At 37.4% G+C, this 21,210-nt stretch overlaps 1 protein-coding gene and 1 long non-coding RNA gene across 2 annotated transcripts; both read left to right on the top strand.

The window, feature by feature from the left end:
- Positions 1-733: 733 nt before the first annotated feature.
- On the top strand, positions 734-12,572 carry LOC105061473 (N-carbamoylputrescine amidase). Its single transcript, XM_010945526.4, has 9 exons — positions 734-1,145; positions 9,301-9,349; positions 10,858-10,949; positions 11,067-11,218; positions 11,304-11,350; positions 11,503-11,536; positions 11,668-11,834; positions 11,953-12,049; positions 12,175-12,572. Exons 1-9 carry the CDS (start codon positions 1,060-1,062, stop codon positions 12,348-12,350), a joined length of 900 nt encoding a protein of 299 aa, XP_010943828.1. The 5' UTR covers positions 734-1,059; the 3' UTR covers positions 12,351-12,572.
- LOC140859233 (uncharacterized) lies at positions 6,131-9,292 on the top strand. The gene is made up of 3 exons (XR_012142698.1): positions 6,131-6,172; positions 7,171-7,326; positions 7,446-9,292. It is a non-coding gene; the product is annotated as an uncharacterized lncRNA (long non-coding RNA).
- Positions 12,573-21,210: the final 8,638 nt, after the last annotated feature.

Genomic DNA, 21,210 nt, shown 5'->3' with positions numbered 1-21,210 from the left:
GTCAGTGGAGAGTAGTCGAACAGAAAGTAGAACATGAGAAGTGGGAGAGTATCAGCCTAGAAGTGTCTTGTCAACGCTATTCGTTTACCTCCCTTTTATAAATAATCTGCTAATAACCGTTTGTAACGGTTACACATGTGGATCCCACTTATTCCGGTATTATGTGATCGTGAGATAGGCGGTTAAGGCTCTCTGATGATCGTGGTATATGATCGTTATACACTTTCTGCACTGGTAGTTTCTGATATGCTGACTTTATATCAGTAGTCCGAATGCATCGACTGTATGTCAGTGATTGTAGATATGTGAATGACCATCTGTCAATGACTCTGATATACAGACTAGCCATCGGTTATGAAGTCGATTAAGTCGCTATAGTTAAATGATATTTGTTAGAGAAGTTGGTTGAGAATTGTCGACTGTCTGTTGGCTTACCGATTGATAGTCGGTGGTCTATGTCTATTAGGCCGATTGAAAATTGGGTAATGTGTTGTAATTGAGTCGGAACTCATCCAGTAATACAGTTTTGATGGTCCATCGTCCTAATCGATAGATAATTGGTTGGCCGATTGTGAATCGGAGAAGCAGATTGAATTATCTCAATAATAATCTTTTTAAGATGAAGATATTTTTATCTTTTTTTCTCTTATTCCATTAACGATCTCATGATACAAATTGACAGTTGAATCATTTGGCAATAATTTTAAAGTTTTGAGTCGGGCTCTAAGTGCAAACGAGCCAAATTTGAGGGTGTCCCTATAATTTCCTAAAATAGAATAAATAAAGGTCCAGCCGAAGTCCGCCGTGCGGGCGAGCCGTACGCCGGCGTATCCAGAGGTCCTCGAGCTCCGTCCACAGCAGATCGCCGCTCGTTACACGCATCTGAAAGTCCTCCAGGAATACCATATCGGTCTGATTCGACTGGGAGCAGTTCATCACTTCATCTTTCCCCACCGCCGCAAGACCGGTTGTCTACCCCCGATCCGAGGGAAAAGAGCACGGCGTGGGGAGAGGGGAAGGAGGAAAAGCGGAGAGAGAGAGAGAGAGAGAGAGAGAGAGATGGAGGGGACGAGGAAAGTAGTGGTCGCTGCCCTCCAGTTCGCTTGCTCCGACTCCGTTTCCGACAACGTCGCCGCCGCCGAAAGGTATGTCGGTAAAATCTTGCTTATTGGATGCTGGATTTGATTGGTTGAGAAATTGTTATATGGCAAGAACTCCTCCTCACTTTGGAGGCGTAAAATAGCAAGCGATTCCCAACTCCAACTCTCCCAAGTCGAATCCACTCCCCCAAGTCGGATCCAATGGATCTTATTGTTATTTCTATCTCTTGGTTTCACAATTATTTGTTTATAAACGTTTCTTCTTTTGCTTTAATTCTAGATGCACTTTTGCTAACATCTGTTTTTCTTGTATCGGATGAACTATGATTGATGAGTTTAGTCTACGAAATTTCTTTTCCCCATCAGCGGTCGTGATGGTAGCAAGATCATGGCAATATGTATGGTCTTATGTTAGAGCTAGGTACGAAAGAACTAGGGATGGGACTTACATTCATGGCAATTCTTGACCATCACAATCAATGGCTTCAATCCAACGCCGCATTTAGAAGTATTTTCTAGTAGCAGCATGGCTAGCAGGCAGAACACACCTCGGAAAAAGCCTCTCTAAAATATGCATTCTCTAGTATGCACATTGATGGAGAACATATGGAGTGACTGTGGCTTTTGGGAGTCTGAGTGGCTGGAGATCCTTTGAACATTAGTGTTGCATCGGAGCTGTTTAGTGTGGTGGTGGAGCATAATCATGAGAGGAATTACCGTCTCCTTCTATTTTGGACCTAAGCAAGACCCTTTTGCTGCTCACTTCGGGACCCTGGTTATCACTTCCATCACAACCACAACTACAGAAAGAGATCAGTTGCCAAGGAAGAAAATAGGGCTGGTAGGCAATGATATCAGTAGTGAACATATCGCAGAGATTCTGATAGTCTAGGCTTAAGGTAGTGGTTAACCATAATTCTCACCAATCTAGGATCTTAGGCATACTAGAAGATTTGGCGAACTAAAGTTGGGAATTGCTTACTGTTATTGCTACTTATCCATTCTCTAGTTCTTTCTCTCAACAACTTCTCTTAATTGATCTCAAAGGATAGGGCTCTCAGGTCCTCCTCTTATGGGAAAATAGGTGTTGGCCATGATATGACTACTTGATCCAGTCAATTGGTTGATACTATCATTTGAACCTTTTGCTGATTGTCAGATGTGGTTCATGTTGTTTTACTTTGTTGGATATGTTCTGGTGCTTCCAGTAGTCAACAGAGTGACAAGTTTGGCTAGGGGAACAGATTCAGATTCAGAGTTGGAAATACATGAGAAGAATTCATCAAATCTTCAGAAAGGTTTGTGATTATTATAAATCAGAAAGAAGTTAACGAGATATAGAAATAAACATTATATAATTGTAAATATTTAATCATGCAAGAGAAAGCATGGGAAAAGGGAGAATAAAACAACAGTATGTAAGGTTATTAATCAGAAATCGATGTACATTTTTTAGTAAGTTATAATAATGTGAAAATAGATGGTTAACTTCATGAAGAATGGATTGTTTTTTATTTTTCATTTAAGCTACAATGATTCTTAGAATCATTTAGTTAAGCAAAACATTATTCAGTTCAATAACTTTTTTAAATAATTCATAGAATACTGTTACTATGCAAATCACCAAGTGAAAGCTTGTGGGAAAAAAACAAGGTGGTATTGGATTTTTTGAGGGTTTGGGAATGCTATAACCAGCAAAAGCAATTAAAACACTTATAGGATATGTAACAATTCTGATAGGGTTTCTGCTGGTTGTCATATCCTATATAAACTTCATAGAGTGATACGTGATACTTTTCTTGGACAAGATGTACATGGGTAATTCATCACTGGTTCTAAGTATGAACTATAAAATTCTTTATTATGTGATTAGGTAACCCATTGGGCAGCTAGTGTAATCAAAAACGTTGCATGGGTGGAATATAACATTCTATGACTTGATTTTTCTTTTTTTCTTTTTTCTTTTTTTTGGGGGGGGTGGTGAGGGGAAGCATGGGGGGTGGGGGGTGATTGTTGATGTGGAAAGAACCATCTAACGCTTATCTTGTAGGAGATGAATTAATCAAAGTAGAAAGAAACATTTTATCTTAATCTTATTAAACCAGGTGCCCTTTTTAGTATTTACCAGTCTTCAAACAGTTTGCATAATCGGACTTGTTAGAGCCTCCTGCAGTTTTAGACAAAAGGAGACTCCTTGATGGTATCATGCCAAATATCCCCTTAGTTTTAGATTGAAAGTCAAAGCTTTCCATTTCAGTTGAAAAAATTGTTATATATGTAGATGAAAATTCTTGTATGATGAGCTCAGAGGCATAGAATGATGTCTCATAGCTTGGTGAGACCATAGGATTGAATAGAGGCGGAATTAATGACGAAAATCTTTTTCGGCAATCTAGGAGCCCATACACTTCATATCTTGCAGCATATTTTAGTAGAATGGAAACTTTTGAAGCAATATGGATATTTAGAAGGCAAATGCAAATACAAGATGGAAATGGTGGTGCAAAACAATGGGAAGAGAATCCAATTTGTATATTTTGACAATAATTCAGCAGTTTGTATCATGATGGGATTTTTCTGTCATCTTTCCAACTAAGGTTAGAGATGTACCTTATTACCATAATGAACAAGCATTGTCCTGATTATTTTGCATCTTTTAGAAATAATTCTTGCTTTTTGTAAATGATATATTATGCCAAGCACAAATTTAAAAGCCCACTTGACTCATCTTTCAACTTATCTTTTATAACTTTAGCTTGAAGTTGATATACTTTAATAATTTACATCTGTTTAATATAATATGGAGTGTTTCTATAACGCTGAGAAACCAGTTGGTTAGTCTATTTCCTTTCTGGTTGACGTTGCCAAATTTTTTATGCATACCGTGACTGCATCGATTATTGGCTTATTCTCCACTCTGTACCTGTTCTGGCAGGTATTAAGGCATAATTAAGATTATACCAGTTATGCTAAGGGTAATTGAGAATATGCATCAAGGGTATTTATGATATTATATTATTTTGTTATTAATATAAGTACCATACGGGATCAGACCTAGGTAACTGACCTGTCTGATTTCTCATTTCTCAACATGGTGTCAGAGCCACCTTTTCTCCACTGCATGCCCTCCATTCCTTTTCCACCACTTCTTTCCTCCGTCTCTTCTCGAGAATCCTGTCTCTCTTAAAGACCCGTGACAATTTTCTTTTATTTGCATCTGGTTTGGCTACAATCTCTCCAAGCCTTTGGTGCCTCTTATAAAGACCTGTGACATGGGTGGGCAACATCCCAAGAGGCCACCATTTCTCAAATCTGAATCCCGCAACATCCCAAGGGACCACAATTTCTCAAATCTTGCAACATCTCATGCATTCAAATCCCGGGAAATATTCTCATTCCCACACAAGGGCAACTCAACGTCAGCCATAGGGTTCGTTGATCTAGGGGTCAGCAATAGGAGATAATGTCAATACAGACCACCCAATCCATGCACCGGAACCATCCTTCTGCCAATTTGTAGTGATGCTAATGTCTGTTGCAGTATCTCTTTCCTGATCTGGTGAGTGACGTGCTGTCTGATATGTAAGTCCACCAGTAAATGCTTGCAAAATGGTTTGTGAGTCTCACAACCGGATGCCTCCACTAGTTTCATTTGTGGTCTTGTGATGATGTTGCGTATACATATTCATGTTTATGATTGTGGCAGCACCTTTTCCCTCTGTCTGCAATGTTATCATGTTTGATTGTTAGTTGTTGTGTTTGGCTCACCATGGATTCTAAACCCATTGTCTCTCCCATGGTGCTCTTGCAAATTACCACCCGGAAGCTGAATGGTAGTAATCATTTACAATGCTCTAAGGCAGTGAAAATCATTTTAACCAGTCTGGGTAAACAATGCCATTTTAGTGAGAATGCTACTAAGAGTGATGATAGTAAGTTTATAGAATGGATAAAGGAGGATGCTCAAATTTTGAATGTATTATGGAACTGTATGGAACTCCAAGTAGCTGAGATGTGTACACATCTTGACACATGCAAAGAAGACTAGGAGTATGTCTGTTTGTTATACTCGAGTAATTTAACGCAAGTGTATGATTTGTCTCGAGTATTTCCAGTTGCAGCAAGCTGAAAAGATGATTACTGAGTATTTTCCTTTATCAAGAAAGTGTATGAAGAACTGAATATGGTGTTACCTATCCCTGCTGATGTTAGGGAGATGCAGAAATAGAGGAAACAACTGGTTGTCATTAAATTCTTAGCTAGTATGAGGCTCAAATTTAAATTAGTCAAAACTTCCTTCACTTTCTGAAACTTATTCTTGTATCCTATGTGCTTCCTCTTGAGATGGTTCTTAAAATGATAATGGAGTGGTTGATAGATTTGCCCTGGCTTCTTCCAGAGATGGCGGTCTTCGTGATGATAGTAATTGTGGCAGATGTAATTCTAACAAGTGTGGTGGTAGAGGTACACAACATAAATGTTCTCACTGTGGTATTATAGGATACACTCAGAAGACATTTTGGTATTTACATCGAAAATCTCCTCAGTTTGCTAATAAGGTGACCTCTAATCAGCCTAGTTCTGATTCCCCTTCATGCCCTGGTCTTGTACAGCAGAATTCCATTATTGTATCAAGAAAGGAGTATTCCAAGTTTCTTTAGTATCAGGCTGCTCAGCAGCATCTCTTCTTGTTGCTTCTTTAGCCCAAAGAGGTACATCTAATGCCTGTCCGGTGTCTAGTTCTGCATCTACATCCTAAGTTCTTGATTCAGGAGTATCTGATCACATGTCCAGTACCTCTAGTCTTTTCTCTCATCGTCAGTATAACTCTTCCTCTCCTAACATTCATTTTGTAGATGGTTGCACAACCACTATTTGTGGAATTGGAATTTATCACCTAGATCATCTATCTCTCTACCTTCAACCCTTTTTGTACCTCATTTTGCATTTAATCTCTTTGAGCTAGTAAACTTACCAACATCTTAATAGTTTTGTCACATTATTTCCTGACTCTATGGTTATGCAGGATCTGCTGACAAAGAGGAAGATGGGAGGAGGATGTGAATCTAATGGTATATACTATTTCGACATTGCTCCTTCACCTGTTGCATGGTCTGCCGCAGTTTCTCCTCTTCAGATTCACTGCCGTCTTAGTCATCCATCCTTAGACAATTGAAGAGACTTGTTCCTAGTTTGGGTCATGTTAAATCTTAAGAGTGTGAGTCGTGTTAATTGGGAAAGCATCATCGTGATTCATTTGCTTCCTGAGTCAATAAACAAGCCTCAGGTCCTTTTATGTTAGTCCACTCTAGTGTTTTGGGTCCAATTCATGTTACATCTAAATTAGGGTTTCAGTATTTGGTTGCCTTTGTGGATGATTATTCTAGAGTTACTTGGCTTTATTTTATGAAAGATCGTTCTTATTTATTTTCAATCTTTTGTGCTAAAATTCAAACTCAGTTTGGTTTACCAATTCCTGTACTTCATAATGGCAATGCTAGAGAATATTTCCCAAGCCCCTTCATTACATTCATGACTACTTCTGGTATTATTCATCAATTATCTTGTCTGCATATTCTGCAACAAAATGGTATTGCTGAAAGAAAGAATAGCCATCTTCTAGAAATTGTTTGTCCTATTTTATACGAATGTTCCTAAAGTTTTTTGAGTCAACATTGTTCTCACTATTTGTTACCTAATTAATCTTATGCCTTGTTCTGTTCTCAATTGTGCCATGCCTATATTCCATTTTATTTTCCTGAGAATCTCTGTCTCTTCCCATGTATTTTTGGGTTTGTCCATTTTATTCATCAATTTACATCCAATGTCGACAAGTTAGATTCTTGTATTATCAAATTCTTGTTCTTAGGTTATTCTCATACTCAGAAAAGATATCGGTGCTGTAGTCCATCGCTAAATCGTTTCTATCTCCACTAATGTTACTTTCTTTGAGTCAACTCCTTATTACCCTATATCTTAGTCGCAACATGACATTGATGAATCCTTTTCCTTTCCTATTTCTTTTATCTCCTTCAAGTCTCCAATAACTTTTAGTTCCTTGTATCCCCAGCTACTTGGTCCTTTGTAGGTGCATACTTGTAGACGAAGATGGCAGATACCAATCTCCCAAATTCCACCTCTTCTTCGGTTACTTCATTGTCATCAAATCCAATTCAACCTCCTAATACTACTTTAGAGCTCGATCTTCCTATTGCGGTTCAAATGGGTAAGCATACTTGTATTGCCTATCCTATCATCTTACTTTGTCACTTATGGTCACTTGTCTCCCTCATACTGTGCATTTGTTGGTTATTTATCATCTACCTCTCTTGATGTCTGTTTTAGGGGTATTGTCTCATCCTGGTTGGAAAGCTGCAGTGGAAGAGGAAATGAGTGCCTTACAGCAAAATGATTCTTGGAAATTGGTGTCTCTTCCTTCTAGTAAATCTATTTGTTGGTTGTCGCTGAGTGTTTGTTGTGAAAGTTCATACTAATGGTACTATTGATAGGTTAAAAGCCCGTCCGGTGGTAAAAGGTTATATCCAAATTTAATGTCTTAATTATTCAGAAATCTCTCTCCTATAGTAAAAATTTCTTCTAGTCATCTATTTAGTTCTCTTGCTGCTACTTTTTATTGGTCCTTACATCAATTAGATGTCAAAATTGCCTTCTTACATCGTGATCTCCAAGAGAAAATTTATATGGAGCAACCTTCTGAGTTTGTTGCTCAAGGGGAGTCTGGATTAGTATTTTGCTTGAAGAAATCTCTGTATGGCTTAAAAGTCTCCCATGGCATGTTTGGCAGATTTAGTGATGCGGTCATTGATTTTGGACTTAGAATGATTAAAGTTGATCATTTTGTATTTTAATGTTATATGGGAGCAGGCAGAATACTCTTGGTTGTGTATGTGGATAACATTGTGATTAGGGGGGCTGATAATGTAGGGATTGTAGAGTTGAAACTGTTGCTGCAATGTACATTTCAAAAGAAGGATCTTGGCCAATAGAGGTATTTTTTGGGCATTGAGGTTGCTTGATTTACCCTTGGCATCTATTTATCTCAAAGAAAATATACACTTAATCTGCTTTCTGAAACAGGGATATTAGGCTCAAACACAATAGATGCTCCTATGGATCCAAACACTAAACTTGTAGGAGACCAAGGTGAGTTATTAACTAATCCAAGACGGTATAGGAGATTGGTTGGGAAACAGAATTATCTAATTGTCACCCGACCAGATATTTCCTTTGCAGTAAGTGTGATAAGTCAGTTCTGGATGCTCCAAGGATTAGTCATTAGGATGCTGTAATATGTATTTTGAGATATCTTAAGAGTACCCTAGGCTGTGGTTTACTGTATAAATACCACAGGCATACACAAATTGAAGGTTACACTGATGCAGATTAGGCTGGATCTCCATCTGACAGAAGGTCCACTACTGGGGACTATGTCTTTATTGGTGGTAATTTGGTATCTTGGAAGAGTAAAAGGCATACTGTTGATTTGGTTTGGCTGAACCAGATGTTGGAATAACTACATGTGAGTTGATTTGGTGGAGCCACATGTTGGAAGAATTGGGTTTTAGACAGTCACATCCTATGGATCTGATGTGTGATAATCAAGCAGCTATTCATATTGCATCAAATCCATTGTTTAATAAGCGAACCAAACACATTGAGGTTGATTATCACTTTATTCGAGAGAAACTCTTACGGAATTTGATTTGTACAGAGTTTGTGAGATCAGTGAACCAGTTATCTGATTTATTTACTAAACCTTTGGGTAGTTCCAGAGTGAGTTATATTTGTAACAAGCTGGGTGCATATGATATATATGCTCCAGCTTGAAGGAAAATGTTGACTAATTAAGTATATACATCAACGGTATTTACAACATTGTATTATTTTTTTATTAATATAAATACAACATGGGGTCAGACCTAGGGTAAATGACCTCTCTAATTTCTCGTTTCTCAACAAATTATATAATAAAGATATATGATATTAACCATGTCTGTGGGGATGCTCGAACAAATATAATGTGAATTTTGCTTTCTATCTAAATTTCCCATCAATGTAGAGGTTATCTTAAGATTTGCAATATATGAGCCATGACTTATAGCTTCTCTTTGAGAGTTTTTCAGCACTTGAGTTATGTACTTTATATAATACAAGCTGCCTTGACACATTTTTTATGCAGGCTGGTTAGAGCTGCTCATAAGAAAGGGGCAAACATTATTCTCATTCAGGTAAAAATTCAGAAACACAGTTTATTTCTGATAAAGAAAATGATTGACAGTCAAACCTGACACCTATCTTATTACATCTTCTGCTTCAAATTGTTCTCACATCAATTATGTACATTATAGTAATCATCATTTAAGGATTTATGATATCATTATTCAAGCATTTGAAAAAAATTTCTGTTATGTATTACTTTTCTTAAATTGCTATATAAATTCGTGTCATGATTGGAACCCATGAAGATATAGCACGATAAGGACATTGCTGATCTGGTAAATCTAGAGAAGGTAGGATACTATATGGCTAGGCTGTGTCAATAGATATATCCATACATACATACATGTGTACGCGCATATCTACATAAATGCATACGTACATTTGAAAAAACATCCATGGAACATGATGGGCTATTGAAATAACAGATTTCAAGCTTTGCACAATTGCAGTGCCTTCCATAACCTCATGATTTAATCATCATTCAAGTCCCCAATCCATACTCCATATTATAGTATGAACATCACAATCTCCAAAATTAACCATTCATTGTTAAAAGGTTAACATTCATTAAAAAAGAAAGGAAGAAAAGCCTTTTCCCTAATTCTTGAGTGGTACCAAAGAAGTATCTCAATTGTATCCTAGAGGTATCTGAAGGATTGTTTTAGTCTTGCAAATAGGATACTTAACATAAGCATGAGACAGTATCCTAGAAGTATCACATAAGTATTGGTATCTGATGGTTCTGATGTGGATACAGCATGCAAATTCAAGTATCTGTGCTTTGTAGACAGTCACACTCTATCATTTTTTTCATTTTAGAATGAAGGCAATGCTAACTAATTTCTAAGGCCTGTACCCAAAACCTAATTTCTAAGGACAGAAGCTACTTGATTTTGACTTGCTAGATGTAGTGCCTCCTTATACTAGATTTACTTCATGGCCGTCCACTTTGAGAATATTCTTTGCATCTGATGCTTTTGTCTGGCCTTGATTGAAAGCAAACAGTCTACTATTCCCCCTCCCCCTCACGCGCACACAACAACAAACAAAAAAAAAAAAGAGTTGATCTTGCAGTTGCTTCTGTAAGTATTATCATATCATTCAACTAAGCTGAAAGTGATACCATGCAAGCTTCTCATATGTTTCTCACTTCAATTCAGGAAGGTTGGTATACCTAAAAGAAAACTCTATTTGAAATTGTAAGCAAGTGAATCCATCTCTCTGCTGCCTGAATCAATTAGTGGCCCGAACCTTCACCTTGTTAGATCAGTTCATCTGGATTTACTTTCTCAGGCTTACTTCTCGTGTTTGGTAACAATTCTTCACACTGCTCAGGAAACAAACCAAAAAATCAAGGAGGATTTACGTGGCCACAAATTAACATGCTTATTGCTATTTCTGAACGAGTGATGATAGTTGACATAACTATTTTGCCTCTTGATCTATTTAGAAGTTCACTGTTTGTAAAGGACTTGGTGATTCTCTATCTTTATATGGACTTCTTGATGTGTTTTAGGAACTATTTGAAGGGTACTATTTCTGCCAAGCTCAAAGGGCTGATTTTTTTCAACGCGCTAAACCTTATAAAGGGCATCCTACAATTTTGAGGTAAAATCAAACATTATCTGCAAGATTTCTTTTGCAATCAGTATGCATATCAAAAGAGCAAAATCAACTGTAAATTATCACTCCATCAAGTATCCTAACATAAATCACATTTTGCAGGATGCAAAAGCTTGCAAAGGAGTTGGGCGTTGTGATACCACTGAGTTTCTTTGAAGAAGCAAACAATGCTCACTATAATTCAGTAGCCATCATTGATGCAGATGGGACAGATCTTGGATTATACAGGAAATCACATATTCCAGATGGACCAGGCATGTTATATCAGAATTGTCTTCTGCTAGACTACTTAAATTCTATTCTTGTTTCAGTTAATGAGCAAGTACTTTTGCTATTCAGGTTACCAAGAAAAATTCTATTTCAATCCAGGTGACACCGGTTTCAAGGTGGTGTATCATTCATCATTTCTTTTCCTGTTTTTCCCCAACAGTTTATGGTCCCATGGATATGAATTGAGAAATTGTGTATCAAGTTTTAAGTCATAAATCATCTGTCTATTTTTCAACTAACGTTTTCCCTTGGTGTCATTGAAAGTCAGGTTTTCACAACTAAATTTGCCAAAATTGGGGTTGGTAAGTGAGTCGCATTTAAAAAAGCATAAATTCATATTGAGTTGTCAATCAAATAAGAAAACACATTGCATTACAACTTATTTTAATCCTAGAAAAAGTTATCTGAGGTCATTACTTCCTTTTGTTGGCAGCAATTTGTTGGGATCAGTGGTTTCCAGAAGCTGCACGAGCTATGGCTCTTCAAGGTGCAGAAATATTGTTGTATCCTACTGCCATTGGATCTGAACCACAAGATGAAGGACTCGACTCGCGTGAACATTGGAAGCGAGTAATGCAAGGACATGCTGGAGCTAATTTGGTAATATTTGATTGCAGCACTAGTTAAAATCTTTCTTGGAAGTTTGGCTGCTGTGCTGGTTCATGTGGCCTTTTTGCATTGTTATCTCTGAACATCATGTATTTGTGTGATGTTGCAGGTTCCTCTTGTAGCTTCCAACCGGGTTGGAAAGGAGATAATCGAAACAGAGCATGGTGAGAGTGTGATCACATTCTACGGCAATTCTTTCATAGCAGGTATTTTGTCCCTATTAGATTTCAAGTATAGGAGCACAGTTCTTTCATTTTGATGCTTCTAGATTGCAAATGAGCAATGCATCATGTAACGGTCTGTTGTTAATACTGGTTATCCATTGAAAAAGGGCCAACTGGAGAAATAGTGGCTCTTGCAAATGATAAAGATGAAGATGTTCTGATTGCGGAGTTTGACTTGGAAATAATCAAGACACAGAGATACAGTTGGGGGGTATTTCGTGATCGGCGACCAGACCTATACAAGGTACTCTTGACATTAGATGGCAGCAAACCTTCTCTTTGACTTTGATGTGTTACATGGTACAGAGGTTGAGATTTCAGCTTCTTTCCAGATTGTGTTGACATGATGTTAAAAGTCTTGAGTGTTGCAAAGTTATATAATAAGCTTAATTTGGTACCACCAAATCCCTTCATTCTAGAAATAAGTTTGAAGAATTGATGAAAATAACTTGTATCTATTTCAATGGTTCTATACATTCCGAAAATGTTTGACATGATTTGGATCTATCGGTTTCTTTTGTAATTGATATTATGGCCTTTCTGAGTACCATATAATCACTGTTTACTGAGGTTTCTTGCCAAAGTTTCAGCATTATTCTATGTCAGATAACTCATCTGTGTATTATTCTATGTGTAGTATGCTGCATCTCCTTCCTTGGACCAAGTTTAGAGACATCAAAAAAGGGAAATAAGACGATGTTGTTTGCACATCATTTTAGCTGATTGAATTGCTGGGCAAGATTTCCTAGTTTTGACATGGAGGTTAAACTTAAGATAGCTTACTGAGAGTTGGCAAACCAGTTTTAAATTTGTTGAATTTGGTGCGAACTTTTATGCTTTGATTTTGGGACATATGATTTGCTTACCCTTTTTTTTAATCCCCAATGCTTTATGTCAAGTGTGCATTCATCAAACTCAACTATATGCCCTATGAAATCATGAAAGACACTTTAATCCATCAAATCTGTCGGTTTAAATGCTGCACTATAGAGCCATCAAATCAAAAATAATGACTATATAATGATAACAATAACAAAGCCATGTCACCAAATTCAGGCAGCAGACTAATCTGAGTTTATTGAAAGAGAACTTCTTTAAGCATGGAAATTCTGAAACAACATAGATGTTTATAAGATACACCTTGTCTTAGATTCCAGTACAATAGTCTCCTAAACATGAAAGAAACATGGAAGAACCAAAAAAATTTTTTAAAAAAAAATGCTTTTTATGAAATGATAAGAACAAATTAAATCAAGAAATCCCTGTCATCTGGCTTTGAACCAGTCAGCATTATGCTGTCAGGTTTACTGCTAGCGCCTATTGCCTTTCAGTATCTGTTTCTTCTACTCTTTTATCTTCTGGACTTTCCTCTAATCCTTGTTCTCCTGCATCATAGTTATCATCATCTTCTTCTTCTTTTTCAATTCTTTCATCTGGATGAGCTAAATGCAGCACAAGCCACCCATTTTCCCAGGTAGCTTGCAAGCATTGATGCGTTGGGATCTTGATCTCTTTGAGGACAAACCTTCCATCTTTCTTGGAAGATTTGAAGTATATCCAAGGCCTTCCTCTTGCCCTCCCTGTAGTACTTATCGGTGGTGGGAATCTCTCTTTACTCCCTGTACTCGCATTGGAATAACTTCTCATATATCCGTTTTGATCCCTATCATTCTTCTCCTTCCCTTGATCATGCTTGCCAAATTCTCTGTTCACATCCTCGACATCATCAAAGCTTCAAAGCCAAGCCCCTCAATGCAAAACTACAGAGTGTCATAAGTTTTCGGGGAGAAAACATCATTATCCCCATTGCCTTGGTTCTTGAGCATTTTTCCATTACCACCACCTTCTCTATCAAGCTCCTTGGCATAACTTTGCAGGCCTTGATCCAATGAGAAGGATGATATTGCAGGTTGAGGTGAGGGGAGGGATGAATTGGTGGATGATAGAACTTCTCTCTGAATTGGATCTCCCCAAACATCCTGAAGGAGGTCTTGAGTTGTTCCATATGCCTATTTTGTAGGATTAAAATCGGATCGAATACAGGTCGGATATCAGCATATCTATATTCGTATTTATTTTGTATGATAAATAGAAATACAGATATAGATATTATTCAAATACAAAACATCATATACATATTTATTTTAAACAGATATGTATACAATTTAAATACTCGAAGTATGGATATATTACGAATATAACTTAGATAATTCAACTTTATGACTACAAAATCAAAGATATTACGAAATAGATAATAAATTAAGTTAATAAGATATTTATATAGTTATATATTTTTTTTAAAAAAATAATAAGTGTTATATAAAATTATATAAGATATATATAGATTCTGATATTTGGATATGGTCCAGATGGTTCTCTATCCATATTCATATCCATTTTTGTTTGATGAATATGGATACGGATATGGATATTTGTCGAATGCTCCATTTTTGAATTGATTTAAATATAAAAATAGATCCAAATGGATAATATCAATGTCACGCCCCCGATCCGAGATTTGTGAATCGAGGGTCGCGGCAACCGCCGCATACTTATGAAGAACTCTCTCCATAAGCATGCAAGGCATCTCATCACGATATCAATACATCACAGCGGAATAAATTCAAATAATTATTATTCAACTGTAATTCAAGTATTTAAATCAAATGTCTTACATCCAATAAAATTTTTGCTAAAAATAAAACAATAGATCTAAGTTTAATGAAGTTGACAATGCTAATCTCGCTTCTAAAAGCTCTGTCCCAATATTTCGTCCCACGCTCGAAATTAATTATCTGAATCTGAAAAATAGAAAGAAAGGTAATGAGCTAGACAGCCCAGTAAGTAACAAGTATCTCTACCAGATATTTCAGATATTATATAATTTTCAAGAATAATGCTGCAAATAAACATAAAAATATATTTCATGCTGATTTAATACAATTTCAATATTTTCAAATATTCACATATAATATAATCATAAATCCAATTCGATTCAAAACACTCGTAACTCAACAGCCTTGACTATGACCAACGTTTAACCCCCATTGGCGAGGTCCACAGAATACCAGCGCACAACCCCCACTGGCATGATCCACAAATACCAGCGCACAACCCCCACTGACAGGGTCCACAAACACCAGCGCACAACCCCCACTGGCAGGGTCCACTGAGTACCAATATATAATCCCCATTGGCGGGGCCCACTGAAATATAGTTAGGCTGAGAGCATAAATCCGATCTGTATCAAAACACTTTGTACCATAATATATATCATAATCTTTCACTGAACATGTGCATAAATCGATATACCATAACATTTCAAAAGCACTTTTCTTTCAAAACATAATTTCATAAATCATGCATAATTTCAGAGAATAATTATTTATTTTCAGAATAAATATGGAATATCTCGAAAAGATGATTCATTACTTACCTTTCACGGAGCACTGAATGAATAGATCGACTAACTTCTAGGAGATTCTTCCGTGCCTATTATCCAAAATTATATTTTTACATTAATTTTAATTCAAAATTAAATCTAACAAATCTCAAAATCAAAACCTCACTTAAAATCAGACTCTTCCCTAAACTCGATCAAAATCATCAGATAAAACCTTCCATTACGCTAAATCCTAGAGGAATAACTTTAGAGAGAGAAACAATCTAGAGAGAGAAAATTTTAGAGAGAGAAAGTAGAGAGAGAAAGTCCAATTCCAGAGAGAGAAAGTCAGGGTTCAGACTGAAAGAAGAGAGAGGAGAGAGAGAAACTCTCTCTTATCATTTTTTTATTATTATTTATTTATTTATTTATTTATTTATATATATATAAGTATATATATATATATATATATATATTGTTATTATTATTATTATCATATTTATTTATTTTTTTCTTTTCTTTTCTTTTCTTTTCTTTTCTTTTTCTCTTTTTTTTTTCTTTTTCTTCTTTTTCTTTTCTTTTTCTTTTCTTTTCTTTTTCTTCTTCTTCTTCTCGGCTCTTCCCACGCCGGAACAGGGGACGGTGGTTCTCCGGCCTTGATCGGCCGTTCGGGCTGCGGCCGCCGCGGCAGAGGGGGGCCACTCCCCCGGTCACGGAGGAGCATGGCCGGCGATCGATTGCGATCGCCGGCGCCAGAAAATTCACGAAAAAGAGGCCCAAAAATAGAATCTTTTTCCCGACCGAAAATCGGCGACGCTCGTCGCCGGCCGCCGCGCACAAGGGCATGGGAGGAAGGGGAAGGAAGAGGGGAAGAAGAGAAAGACTTACCTCGGCCTCCGGTGACCTCACCGGCGAGCAATCACGACGAGAAATCAGACGGTGTCCGCGGCTTCGATCGAGAAAGACGGAGAAAAAGAGAGAGGGATAAGGCCGATGTTCAGTCTCAAGGGAGAGGGGGTCTTTTTATAGGGGACCCTAGGACTCCGAGAGGTCCTAGGATTCCCGGTCTCGCCCGGATCTCGCCGGAGAAGAAGACTCCTATCGGGAGTCTTCTTCCCGATTTGATCCCCTTTTTTTTTTTTTTTTTTTGTGGGCTTTGATGGGCTGAATTGGTTTTGGGCTATAACATTCTTCACTCCTAAAAAGAAATTTCGTCCTCGAAATTTTTCATACCTGTCACCATTGTATTGGAAGCCTGTGGATTCTGTTGAGTAAGCGCATAGACTCTTCCCTGTGTTTTAGAAATCTGTCCACCACCATTATGTTGTCCTTCATAAGTTCTTTGGCCAACTTGATTTTCAGTATTTAGCGGGCAGCTAGCAATTTTATGATTCATCTGACCACATTTGAAACAAGCACCTGTATTCCAATAGCAATCCTTGTCTGCATGATTTTTGCCACATCTGGAGCACGGCTCACTGTCAATCTGTTGAGTCTTATTGTCTACTGCTCCCTTAGCTGATCTTTTGATGTTTTTATTATTCTGCCCTTGTGTATCATTTGATTTTGCTCTCTTTCTTTGCCTTCTTTCCCTTTCCATGCATTCTTCATTGACTTTCCTTTCAATTATCAGTGCTTTATTTACCACATCTGCATAAGTTGTCAATTCATATGGAACCACTTGTTTTCGAATTTCAGTTCTCAGTCCCATCTCGAACTTGTGAACACGTTCTTGCTCACCATCCACTAATCTCGGAGCAAATTTTGCTAACTCTGTAAATTTTGCTTCATATTCAGTCACACTCATACCCTTTTGCTTCAAATAAATAAACTATTGCTCTTTCTGGATCCTTATACTCCGAGTAAAATACTGATCATAGAATGCAATCCGAAATCTTTCCCATGTAAGTATTTCGCCGTCTTGTTCATGCTTGTGCTGTAGTCGCTGACACCAGTTGTATGCTTCTCCTTGTAGTAAATAAGCTGCATATCGAATCTTTTCTTCATCAAGACACTCTTGGACAGCGAAGGCCTTCTCCATCTCCATTATCCAGTTATCAGCCTCCAAAGGTTCAGTAGTCCCCTTGAAAGCTGGAGGAGCAAGCTTTTTAAATTCTGAAATGTTGTTCCGTTGTACTAGTTGCTCTCCATATTGTGGTGGTGGATGCTGATGTTGTTGTGTATCTCGTTGTATCTGCTGTTGTTCAAACATTTGCTGCTGTATTTGTTGTTGCGCTTGTACCATCCTGATTAGGGTCTACATTAACTGAGCCATATCTGGTTCTTGACGTGCTTTCGAAGCACTCCCATTAGGATCTACGACTCCCTCCTCCTGAGGGGTGCCACTGGTCAGATGGGGAGTGCTACCATCCCATGGTTGTGATGTCTCTCTTGCAATTCCTTGAGTAGTTCTTGTCATTCTACGGGGAGGCATGATAACCTTGTAGTAGTAAAACCTTATTAGATTCATTGATCTATTTGTTAGGATGGGTTTATTATGATGCTCATACTCTAACGTCCTAATATTCTTAATATTTACCCACCTACACTCATACTATGTCAAATTCTATGTGTCATAATTTATCCACTTATGCTCTGATACCATATTAATTGTCACGCCCCCGACCCGAGATTTGTGAATCGAGGGTCGTGGCAACCGCCGCATACTCATGAAGAACTCTCTCCATAAGCATGCAAGGCATCTCATCACGATATCAATGCATCACAGCGGAATAAATTCAAATAATTATTATTCAACTGTAATTCAAGTATTTAAATCAAATGTCTTACATCCAATAAAATTTTTGCTAAAAATAAAATAATAGATCTAAGTTTAATGAAGTTGACAATGCTAATCTCGCTTCTAAAAGCTCTGTCCCAATATTTCGTCCCACGCTCGAAATTAATTATCTGAATCTGAAAAATAGAAAGAAAGGTAATGAGCTAGACAGCCCAGTAAGTAACAAGTATCTCTACCAGATATTTCAGATATTATATAATTTTCAAGAATAATACTGCAAATAAACATAAAAATATATTTCATGCTGATTTAATACAATTTCAATATTTTCAAATATTCACATATAATATAATCATAAATCCAATTCGATTCAAAACACTCGTAACTCAACAGCCTTGACTATGACTAATGTTTAACCCCCATTGGCGAGGTCCACAGAATACCAGCGTACAACCCCCACTGGCAGGATCCACAAATACCAGCGCACAACCCCCACTGACAGGGTCCACAAACACCAGTGCACAACCCCCACTGGCAGGGTCCACTGAGTACCAACGTATAATCCCCATTGGCGGGGCCCACTGAAACATAGTTAGACTGAGAACATAAATCCGATCTGTATCAAAACACTTTGTACCATAATATATATCATAATCTTTCACTGAACATGTGCATAAATCGATATACCATAATATTTCAAAAGCACTTTTCTTTCAAAACATAATTTCATAAATCATGCATAATTTCAGAGAATAATTATTTATTTTCAGAATAAATATGGAATATCTCGAGAAGATGATTCATTACTTACTTTTCACGGAGCACTGAATGAATAGATCGACTAACTTCTAGGAGATTCTTCCGTGTCTATTATCCAAAATTATATTTTTACATTAATTTTAATTCAAAATTAAATCTAACAAATCCCAAAATCAAAACTTCACTTAAAATCAGACTCTTCCCTAAACTCGATCAAAATCATCAGATAAAATCTTCCACTACGCTAAATCCTAGAGGAATAACTTTAGAGAGAGAAAAATCCATCAAGAAAGAGAAACAACCTAGAGAGAAAATTCTAGAGAGAGAAAGTAGAGAGAGAAAGTTCAATTCCAGAGAGAGAAAGTCAGGGTTCAGACTGAAAGAAGAGAGAGGAGAGAGAGAAACTCTCTCTTTTATCATTTTTTTATTATTATTTTATTTATTTATTTATTTATTTATATATATATAAGTATATATATATATATATTGTTATTATTATTATTATTATCATATTTATTTTTTTTCTTTTCTTTTCTTTTCTTTTTTTCTTTTTTTTTCTTTTTCTTCTTTTTCTTTTCTTTTTCTTTTCTTTTCTTTTTCTTCTTCTTCTTCTCGGCTCTTCCCGCGTCGGAACAGGGGACGGTGGTTCTCCGGCCTTGATCGGCCGTTCGGGCCGCGGCCGCCGCGGCGGAGGCCGGCGGCAGAGGGGGGCCACTCCCCCGATCACGGAGGAGCATGGCCGGCGATCGATTGCGATCGCCGGCGCCGGAAAATTCACGAAAAAGAGGCCCAAAAACAGAGTCTTTTTTTCGATCGAAAATCGGCGACGCTCGTCGCCGGCCGCCGTGCACAAGGGCATGGGAGGAAGGGGAAGGAAGAGGGGAAGAAGAGAAAGACTTACCTCGGCCTCCGGTGACCTCACCGGCGAGCAATCACGACGAGAAATCGGACGGTGTCCGCGGCTTCGATCGAGAAAGACGGAGAGAAAGAGAGAGGGATGAGGCCGATGTTCGGTCTCAAGGGAGAGGGGGTCTTTTTATAGGGGACCCTAGGACTCCGAGAGGTCCTAGGATTCTCGGTCTCGCCCGGATCTCGTCGGAGAAGAAGACTCCTATCGGGAGTCTTCTTCCCGGTTTGATCCCCTGTTTGTTTTTTTTTTTTTTTTTTTTGTGGGTTTTGATGGGCTGAATTGGTTTTGGGCTATAACAATCCATATCACTTTCACTCCTACCATTTTGGTTTCATTAATTGACTCCATTAGCATCAGGCAATAGAAATTGGTCGGTCGAATATTTACCTCACGCTACTCCAACGAGCCATTTTGTCTTGTCAAAAGAGTATGGAAGATGAAGGTTGATTTAGAGAAAGAGAGGAGGTGAGGAGGGAAGGTGGTAAAGGAGAGGTTGGCATGGGAATACATCTTTAAAGAAGAATTCCGGCCTTCTATGGGATGGGGGATTCTTGACATGTGGAATGACTCGATTTGTTGCGGTTATTTATGGTAACTTTGATTGGGAAGGTGGATTAATTTTCTTCTCTAATGTTAGTGAATATTTCTAACAAATAAATAGGAATATAGTTAAAATCCTCATGTGATGCTCATGTTATACATGTATTTTTTAACAAAAATAACAAAATCATTCAGCATATTTTTTTAATATCTATTTAATAATATATGTATTTTGTAACATTCCAAATTGTTTGACGTCTATTAGATTAATCAAAGTAACTACTTTCATCACATTAGTTAGGATCTTCAATCTCAAAAAGTATTTATTCTGATTTCATTAATGCATGTACATTTATAAATTGCATTATACATAAGTATGTACATGTACCTATGTCTATAAATAAAAAAGTGTATACACATGTAGTATATAGATATATGAGCACATACAATTTGCCTAAAAGAAAATAAAGATATAATATCAAAAAACAGTATTTTTTGGACTTCTTGCTTACCTAACAAGAGTTTCTTTTAGAAAAATAAATATGAAAAATTGGATAAAAATAAAGAAGGAAATATTCCATACACTATCATGGCCATGTCGGCATTTCCGCAAATATTTAGAAGCTCCACAGCACTGGCATGTCTTTAATAAATCATCCATATCTCCCTCCTTCGACCTTCATTATGGGTGACTCAGAGATGCATTAGAAGCTTGCTTGATGCTGAATATGACTGCAGTGGTTTTATATAAAAATTCTGACTATGTTGATGATGGTTAAGCTTCTTTTCGGATCGATGTCGATGAGAGTTGC

The sequence above is a fragment of the Elaeis guineensis genome, chromosome 7 (genome assembly GCF_000442705.2).
Source record: "Elaeis guineensis isolate ETL-2024a chromosome 7, EG11, whole genome shotgun sequence".
Classification (NCBI taxonomy): domain Eukaryota; kingdom Viridiplantae; phylum Streptophyta; class Magnoliopsida; order Arecales; family Arecaceae; genus Elaeis; species Elaeis guineensis.
Note: the sequence above shows the minus strand (reverse complement) of the source record. Positions and strands in the feature narration are given on the sequence as shown.